Source organism: Bufo bufo, chromosome 5 (genome assembly GCF_905171765.1).
Source record: "Bufo bufo chromosome 5, aBufBuf1.1, whole genome shotgun sequence".
NCBI classification, from domain to species: domain Eukaryota; kingdom Metazoa; phylum Chordata; class Amphibia; order Anura; family Bufonidae; genus Bufo; species Bufo bufo.
This window is the reverse complement of record NC_053393.1, coordinates 545,773,529-545,783,151: the sequence shown is the minus strand read 5'-3', so window position 1 is coordinate 545,783,151 and position 9,623 is coordinate 545,773,529. Positions and strand designations below refer to the sequence as shown.

Genomic DNA, 9,623 nt, shown 5'->3' with positions numbered 1-9,623 from the left:
ACCACTGATTAGTAGGAGAGACACTGCCAGACTTCATGAGTGATCAGAAGAAGATGCTGAGATGGGTGTTGGGGATGCTAAGCCTCAAACCCTGGGCCACCAGCCTTTGGCCAGGGTACCAGCCTTCTGGGAGAGAGAGAGGGATAGCTAGCTCACGACTTTCCTCAGCACAGAACCTTCTTCTGCTCAGGAGGAGACAGGAGTAGCCAGCTCAGTGCATTATCCACATTGTTTTGCACTTGAGTTCCTCCAGTAAGGAAACACACTGGTTCACTGCAGACCCTGACTCTGTGGACTTACTTCCCATTGGGGTGCAACGCGCATTACCATCCCTTCTGGAGAGCAGCAACGCGTGGTGACACTTGTTGGGTGTGTGGCCACACCAAAGCCCAGCCTCTGCAACACAATTCTAACACACCCTCAGCTGTGAGACGTGTTAGGTCTGTACAGGTTTTCAGCCTCTGGATGTAAACATGAATGTTCCCACTGACAGACAGCAAGCAGAGATCTTAAAAATGGTTAAACATTGAAACACAAAGTATATTAGAAAGTTGCAAAAGTTTTCATTATACATTGATCACGTTTGGTTAACCCCTCCATGATCTCTCCTGGTGCCTCCTGACCAGGTATCACACATATCACAGATATAACTGGCGCCACATATATTATAAGACTCTGTATCTTCATAACGGCTCTTCTGGTTAATCACTGATAAAAGATAGATTATGGCGGCCATGATCGATGTTTGGTGCGGAAAACCTTGCCGGAACTCCAAACGTTTTCATATGAATGGCTGGTCCTTCCTGCCCAAAGAAACGGCGAATTAAAGGTTAATTCTGCCAGGAGGTGTCAGGGTAAGGGGCAATCGAAACACAAGAAAAATGAAAAAAATGCAATTTTATGACATAACCTAAACTTTTAAAAGATAAAATTCTTGAAGCCACCATTTTGTAGAGCTCACTGCAAAAAGTGATATGCAACCACCACTAGGGGGAGCTCACTGCATACAGATTTATTATAAAGTTGAAAGCTGTATAAATACATATGCACACTCCCTCTGTGTACTCTCTACGGATTTCTGTTACACCATGTGCACCACGTGTTCAACAGCTGAGTGCCAAGGACTACTACAAAACTATATAAATTGATATGCCTCCCTCTAGTGGTGACTGCAGACTTGCAGAATTTTATGGCAGTTACTCACCTGTACCCTGCTGGCCATATGCCTTTTGACCCAGGTGTCTTGTTCGAGTCTTCCATTATGTAGTCTGGCCACAATCCAACTCTGGTAAGTCTAATTTGTTTTTGCCCTGTTTCTTCAGCAAAACAGCGAGACCAGACTCAATTGCTATTCAGCATCGTGCCCTGTCATTGGCTGCGTCAGAAGAACTCTGATATTTAAAAGTGTAACTGCGGTTTCAGTTTATTTTATTATAGTTTAGGAAAAGTGATGATAGACATTTGTGTAATATGTGCACAAATGGGAGGCTCAACACCTAGATGGATGAGTAACGGTGGGTTCACTGCTCACTGGGTCACCTACCCAGTATAAAGTAAAAGTAATAAACAAGCAGAGGAGCAGGCACACCACCTTCTGGAGTAAAAAATGTGACCACAATGTATTCAAATACAATAATGGGGTCATACGCTTGATAAAATGTGGAAACATATACCCAATAAAATAAAATAGATAATAAAATCAATCACATAAATCCACTGATTGAGGAGGTGTAAAAATTAACCATTATCCCTAGATAGAGAGTGATAAGGTTCACAAATACATCATCATTGTTCACCAGAGGCCCATAAAAATCATCAAAACTTGATATCCAATGTAAAAAAAGTCTCAATGTTGGAGACACAGCGGTCAGCTGCTATGGCCATGTGACTCACAGGTCCTGTCAGTCACAGGTCCTATATGGCAATTCTAGAAAATACAGTATTTCGATGAGGATAAAAGTAATTCTTTGCAGGCAAAAGGGGTTCTTTTTCCTTTTGGTTCGGACCCTCAGAGAGTATAGAGAAAAACACAGATTTCGGGACGCGTTTTGAGGCGACTTGCCTCTTCCTCAGTAGCCACTGAGGAAGAGGCAAGTCTCCTCGAAACACGTAAGGTAATCTGCGTTTTTCTATATAAATTATTTTTATCCTCATCACGTGGAGTCAGCGTCCTGGGCGGATTGTCCTCACAGAGTTTTACTACCCTCCGTCTCCTGGAACCAGTGCCCGTATTTACACGTGAGTTGGCTCTTATGCCTTTACACAGAACGGACACTGTATCGCCAACAGAGTGGTAAGAGCCTCAGTGAGGCAACTCTGAATCGCTGAATTGCTGTGCGCTCAGTTACACTTGGCTGTGATCATATCCATTCGGCTGTGTTCCTATATACACTGCTGTGTATTCAGTACTGAGACCTCCTTTATACACATATCGCTGTGTCTCCAACATGGAGACTTTTTTACATTGGATATCGAGTTTTGATGATTTTTACGGGCCTCTGGTGAACAATGATGATGTATTTGTGAACCTTATCACTCTCTATCTAGGGATAATGGTTCATTTTTATACCTCCTCAATCAGTGGATTTATGTGATTATATTCGATTGATTTTATTATCTATTTTATTTTATTGGGTATATGTTTTCCACCGTATGACCCCATTATTGTATTTTAATAAATTGTGGTCACATTTTATACTCCAGAAGGTGTTGTGCCTGCTCCTCTGCTTGTTTGTGTTAGGAGTTATACTGCCACCTGTAGGCTATATAGATATGACAGTTTATAACCTTTGTTATATTGTTTGTGTCTGAATAAAGTTTATTGACTTACCTCACATCGCCTCAGGAAACATGGTGTCAGAAGTGGAGAGGGCTTTGGTGTTTTAGAAGCCACTAAAGTCCTAATATCAGAACAAAAGATCAACAAGAATTGTTTCTCTGGTAATTTATTAATAAGAGACACACCGTGTTACAGAAAATGGCTGCACACAACTTCCCTGTGCCGTCTCCCATGGACTGTAAAGGGGACCTGGCAGTTAACTGGACATATTTCAAATGCCAGTGGGAAGATTATGAGGTGGCAACTGAACTCGATAAGAAAGACCCCGAGGTAAGGATAGCGACACTGTGCTCAGTGATGGGAGAGACGGTCTGCGTAAAGGTAAGGACAGCGACACTGCGCTCAGTGATGGGAGAGACGGTCTGCGTAAAGGTAAGGACAGCGACACTGCGCTCAGTGATGGGGAGAGACGGTCTGCGTAAAGGTAAGGACAGCGACACTGCGCTCAGTGATGGGAGAGACGGTCTGCGTAAAGGTAAGGACAGCGACGCTGCGCTCAGTGATGGGAGAGACGGTCTGCGTAAAGGTAAGGACAGCGACACTGCGCTCAGTGATGGGAGAGACGGTCTGCGTATTCATCAGCACCTCTCACTCTGATGCCGACAAGCAGGACACAGAGAAAACTCTGGAGGCATTACAGAGCCATTTTATGCCTTCACGTAACATCATTTATGAGAGGTACATATTCAATACCAAAAACCAAGGCCCATTGGAAACTATAGATCAGTATGTGACTAGGCTGAGGCAGCTCGCCGCTACATGTGAGTTTGGAGTATTACATGATGAACTTATCAGAGACAGAATAGTTCTGGGATCAAAAGACATTAATGCTAGAAAGAGACCTGAACCTACAGAGAGCCATGGACATGTGTAGAAGCCATGAACTTACAGAAATGCAAATACAAGCAATGCAAGAAAGCAAAAGTGAAACTGAAGCCGTACATTATACTGCTAGAACATATAAAAAGCCCATGAAAGAAAGCAAAGTAAAAACAATCAGATGTAGATACTGTGGAAACAACCACCCCTGGGGCAGAGACCACTGTCCTGCATATGGAGAAACCTGCAGTAAAGGCAGAAAGCACATGGCAGAATACATATGGCTTCACAGATCAAGAGCAGCAGCTCAGAAGAATCAGTATTCACTATTATTCATCAAATAGGAGCAGTAAGCAGTCCAGGATCACAGTGGTTTGAACTCAGCATTGACAGAGAAGCAGGGGAAAGGTTACACTGTCAGTTAGGGTGCATTCACACGTCCGTGTGTGTTTTGCGGATCCACGGATCCGCAAAACACGGACATCGGCAATGTGCGTTCCGCATTTTGCAGACCGCACATCGCCGGCATTCTCATAGAAAATTGCGGACAAGAATAGGACATGTTCTATAATTTTCGGGATCGGAATTGCGGATCCGCAATTCCGGATCCGGGCAGCACATCGTGCTGCCCCATGGGAATGAATGGGTCCGCAATTCCGTTCCGCAAAATGCGGAACGAAATTGCGGACATGTGAATGGACCCTTAGACTGTGGGGCCACCTGCAACCTTATGACATACAAAGACTATTGCAAAATTGTTAAAGAAGGAGAGCCAACATTACAGAAGAGTAATGTCAAATTAAAATGGTACAATGATACCTATATGATACCTATGGGCCAATGTAATCTAAATTGTACATATAAAGATAAAACGTATCCACTGCAATTCCAAGTTGTCCAAGGTAAACACAAACCACTTCTCTCAGCAGAAACATGTCAGAAAATTGTCCTCCTTACACTGAATGTAGAACATAATGTATTATTACATGATGACCAGCAAACAACTACAACTTCACCCTTTTCTTATGAAATGATCACAACTGAATATAGAGACATTTTCAAAGGACTAGGGTGTCTACCTGGAGAGTATAACCTAGAAATAGATGGAGCAATACCTCCTGTTCAACACCAACCACGTAGAGTGCCGGCTCCACTTAAAGCAGACTTAAAGGCGAAAATAGAGAGATTAGAGACACTGGGAGTGATAAAAAAGGTCATAGAACCTACGACATGGATAAGTAGTATGGTTGCTGTTAAGAAACCAGGCAAGCTGCGAATATGCATTGATACTGAAGACTTAAATAAAGCACTAAAACGCTCACATTATCCAATGCCCACTATAGAGGAAATCCTACCAAGTTTAATGCAAAAGTATTTTCTGTCTTGGATGCTAAGGATGGCTTCTGGCAAGTAAAACTGGCCACTAAAAGCAGTTATCTCACTACATTCTGAACTCCCTTTGGGCGTTTGCCTTTTGGGATTGCTACTGCACCAGAAGAATATCAACGTAGACAACATGAAGCAGTAGAAGACCTGCCCGGAGTGGAAGTTATTGCAGATGATATATTGGTGTATGGCTGTGGTGACACTACAGAGGAGGCCACAAAGGATCATGACAAGAATTTGATTGGACTCTTAGAGAGAACCTAAAATTCAATAAAAAGAAGCTGAGATTGAGGCTATCTTCGGTACCATACATGGGACATTTACTCACAGCAGAAGGCCTGCGTCCTGATCCAGAAAAAGTCAGAGCAATTTTAGAGGTACCAAAGCCTGACAATGTACAAGCAGTTCAGAGACTGCTAGGGTTTGTAAACTACCTTTCAAAATTCTTACCACATCTTTCGGATGTATGTGAACCACTACGCAGACTGACAGACAAAGACAGCTTGTGGGCCTGGCAATCCAGCCATGATAAAGCCCTCAAGCAAATTAAAGATATTGTTACTAAACATCCAGTTTTGAGATACTACAAAGTCAATGAAGAAGTAACAGTCCAATGTGATGCCAGTGAAAAAGGTCTTGGAGCAACACTTTTGCAAGGAGGTCAGCCAGTGACGTTTGCATCACGTACACTGTCTTCAACAGAACATAGATATGCCCAGATTAAAAAGGAATGTCTTGCCATTGTATATGCATGCCAGAAGTTTAATCAGTACTTACATGGAAAAAATATTATTAACATTGAGACTGATCATAAGCCACTAGAGAGCATTTTTAAAAAACCTCTCCTAGTAGCACCAAAACGTCTACAGCGCATGATGCTACAGTTGCAAAAATACAACCTGAATGTGGTTTACAAAAAAGGATCAGAAATGTATATTGCAGACTTCTTATCAAGAGCAGCATTACCTCGTAAAACAATGGACAAGGACACCCCAGATTATGAGATTTTCTTGATGCAATCAGAGGATGCATTTTCTAAGGAACTGGAAGAGATAAACTTTGCAGAATATCCAGGGGCGGACTGAGAACCCTCAGGGCCCCCGGGCAAAATAAATCAAGGGCCCCCATACAGGCCCCACCCATGTTCTGCTGCAAGCCCCAACCTTGTCCCGCCTCCAGCCACACCCTACACAATCTTTAATAAGATTTCAAAGTTAAAACGACACAAAAGGCACCCAGACCTTCAGCTCATTGATGTGGTCTGTGTACAGTGTCCCTTTTGCAAATCGAGCTGCAATGTTCTAGAGAAACTGCAATGTTTACGTTCCAGCAATAAGTCAGCCTCTAGTCGCTGGCAGCCACCTGAGGGCTTCCTGGATTAAAACAGACCTTTGGTCCGGTATCTGACGCTGGACTTATTCACACTCTGCATGATGACCTCCAGGGTCAGATTTTTCCCCATAGGAAAGCATTGATTCAATGCTTTCGTATGGGGTGATCTAATCTCAGCGTCCATTAGTGAGCCTCTGTTAGAAGCAGTGTGGGCATAACTACTGTGAAGGGGGCACATATCTGGGCATAACTACTGTGAAAGGGGGGGAGGCCCTTCACAGTAGTTATTAATCCCTTTCAGCAGTCCCCCCTTCAGTGAATGGGGGGCGGGTGCAATGCGGTAGGTGAACGTATTGCACCCGCACTGAATCCCGACCCATTCATTTCAATGGGGCTGTTCAGATGAGCGGTGATTTTCACGCATCACTTGTGCGTTGCGTGAAAATCGCAGCATGCTCTATATTCTGCGTTTTTCACGCAACGCAGGCCCCATAGAAGTGAATGGGGTTGCGTGAAAATCGCAAGCATCCGCAAGCAAGTGCAGATGCGGTGCGATTTTCACGCACGGTTGCTAGGAGACGATAGGGATGGAGACCCGATCATTATTATTTTCCCTTATAACATGGTTATAAGGGAAAATAATAGCATTCTGAATACAGAATGCATAGTAAACTAGCGCTGGAGGGGTTAAAAAAATAAATAAATAATTTAACTCACCTTAATCCACTTGATCGCGCAGACCGGCATCTCCTTCTGTCTCCTTTGCTGAACAGGACCTGTGGTGAGCATTAATTACAGGTAAAGGACCTTTGGTGACGTCACTCCGGTCATCACATGATCCATCACATGATCTTTTACCATGGTGATGGATCATGTGATGACCGGAGTGACGTCACCAAAGGTCCTTTACCTGTAATGAATGCTCACCACAGGTCCTGTTCAGCAAAGGAGACAGAAGGAGATGCCGGGCTACGCGATCAAGTGGACTAAGGTGAGTTAAATTATTTTTTTATTTTTTTTAACCCCTCCAGCGCTAGTTTACTATGCATTCTGTATTCAGAATGCTATTATTTTCCCTTATAACTATCTTATAAGGGGAAATAATACAATCTACAGAACACCGATCCCAAGCCCGAACTTCTGTGAAGAAGTTCGGGTTTGGGTACCAAACATGCGTGATTTTTCTCACGCGAGTGCAAAACGCATTACAATGTTTTGCACTCGCGCGGAAAAATCGCGGGTGTTCCCGCAACGCACCCGCACATTTTCCCGCAACGCCCGTGTGAACCCAGCCTAACAGGACAAGATTACTTAATAATTGTTGATTATTATTCAGATTTCTGGGAAATTGATTTAGTTTCTGATACCACCTCTAAAACAATTATAGATTGTTCCAAAGCACATTTTAGCAGACATGGAATCCCTGATTCTGTAATTACAGATAACGGACCACAGTTTGTCAGCTCAGAGTTTTCACGATTTTGTAGAGAGTGGGAATTTGAACATCTAAGGCTACTTTCACACTAGCGTTCGGGTGTCCGCTCGTGCGCTCCGTTTGAAGGGGCTCACGAGCGGCCCCGAACGCATCCGTCTGGCCCCAATGCATTCTCAGTGGAGGCGGATCCACTGAGAATGCATCCGCCTGCCAGCGCTCAGCCTCCGCTCCGTCAGTGAGCGGACACCTGAACGCTGCTTGCAGCGTTCGGGTGTCCGCCTGGCCGTGCGGAGGCGAGCGGATCCGTCCACACTTACAATGAAGATGACACTATACACTGCGTGCAGAATTATTAGGCAAATGAGTATTTTGACCACATCGTCCTCTTTATGCATGTTGTCTTACTCCAAGTTGTATAGGCTCGAAAGCCTACTACCAATTAAGCATATTAGTTGATGTGCATCTCTGTAATGAGAAGGGGTGTGGTCTAATGACATCAACACCCTATATTAGGTGTGCATAATTATTAGGCAACTTCCTTTCCTTTGGCAAAATGGGTCAAAAGAAGGACTTGACAGGCTCAGAAAAGTCAAAAATAGTGAGATATCTTGCAGAGGGATGCAGCACTCTTAAAATTGCAAAGCTTCTGAAGCGTGATCATCGAACAATCAAGCGTTTCATTCAAAATAGTCAACAGGGTCGCAAGAAGCGTGTGGAAAAACCAAGGCGCAAAATAACTGCCCATGAACTGAGAAAAGTCAAGCGTGCAGCTGCCAAGATGCCACTTGCCACCAGTTTGGCCATATTTCAGAGCTGCAACATCACTGGAGTGCCCAAAAGCACAAGGTGTGCAATACTCAGAGACATGGCCAAGGTAAGAAAGGCTGAAAGACGACCACCACTGAACAAGACACACAAGCTGAAACGTCAAGACTGGGCTAAGAAATATCTCAAGACTGATTTTTCTAAGGTTTTATGGACTGATGAAATGAGAGTGAGTCTTGATGGGCCAGATGGATGGGCCCGTGGCTGGATTGGTAAAGGGCAGAGAGCTCCAGTCCGACTCAGACGCCAGCAAGGTGGAGGTGTAGTACTGGTTTGGGCTGGTATCATCAAAGATGAGCTTGTGGGGCCTTTTCGGGTTGAGGATGGAGTCAAGCTCAATTCCCAGTCCTACTGCAGTTTCTGGAAGACACCTTCTTCAAGCAGTGGTACAGGAAGAAGTCTGCATCCTTCAAGAAAAACATGATTTTCATGCAGGACAATGCTCCATCACACGCGTCCAAGTACTCCACAGCGTGGCTGGCAAGAAAGGGTATAAAAGAAGAAAATCTAATGACATGGCCTCCTTGTTCACCTGATCTGAACCCCATTGAGAACCTGTGGTCCATCATCAAATGTGAGATTTACAAGGAGGGAAAACAGTACACCTCTCTGAACAGTGTCTGGGAGGCTGTGGTTGCTGCTGCACGCAATGTTGATGGTGAACAGATCAAAACACTGACAGAATCCATGGATGGCAGGCTTTTGAGTGTCCTTGCAAAGAAAGGTGGCTATATTGGTCACTGATTTGTTTTTGTTTTGTTTTTGAATGTCAGAAATGTATATTTGTGAATGTTGAGATGTTATATTGGTTTCACTGGTAAAAATAAATAATTGAAATGGGTATATATTTGTTTTTTGTTAAGTTGCCTAATAATTATGCACAGTAATAGTCACCTGCACACACAGATATCCCCCTAAAATAGCTAAAACTAAAAACAAACTAAAAACTACTTCCAAAAATATTCAGCTTTGATATTAATGAGTTTT

General features: G+C 43.7%; 1 protein-coding gene across 4 annotated transcripts in view; it reads right to left on the bottom strand.

Moving 5' to 3' along the window:
• Positions 1-519: 519 nt before the first annotated feature.
• Positions 520-9,623, bottom strand: part of LOC121000740 (protein HEG-like) — a 64,703-nt gene continuing 55,599 nt past the window's right edge. For all 4 annotated transcript variants that reach the window (XM_040431362.1, XM_040431361.1, XM_040431363.1 and 1 more), the window contains one exon: positions 520-803. In XM_040431362.1, coding sequence (XP_040287296.1) covers positions 702-803 — 102 coding nt within the window. In that variant the 3' untranslated portion in view covers positions 520-701. The remainder of the gene's footprint in view (positions 804-9,623) is intronic.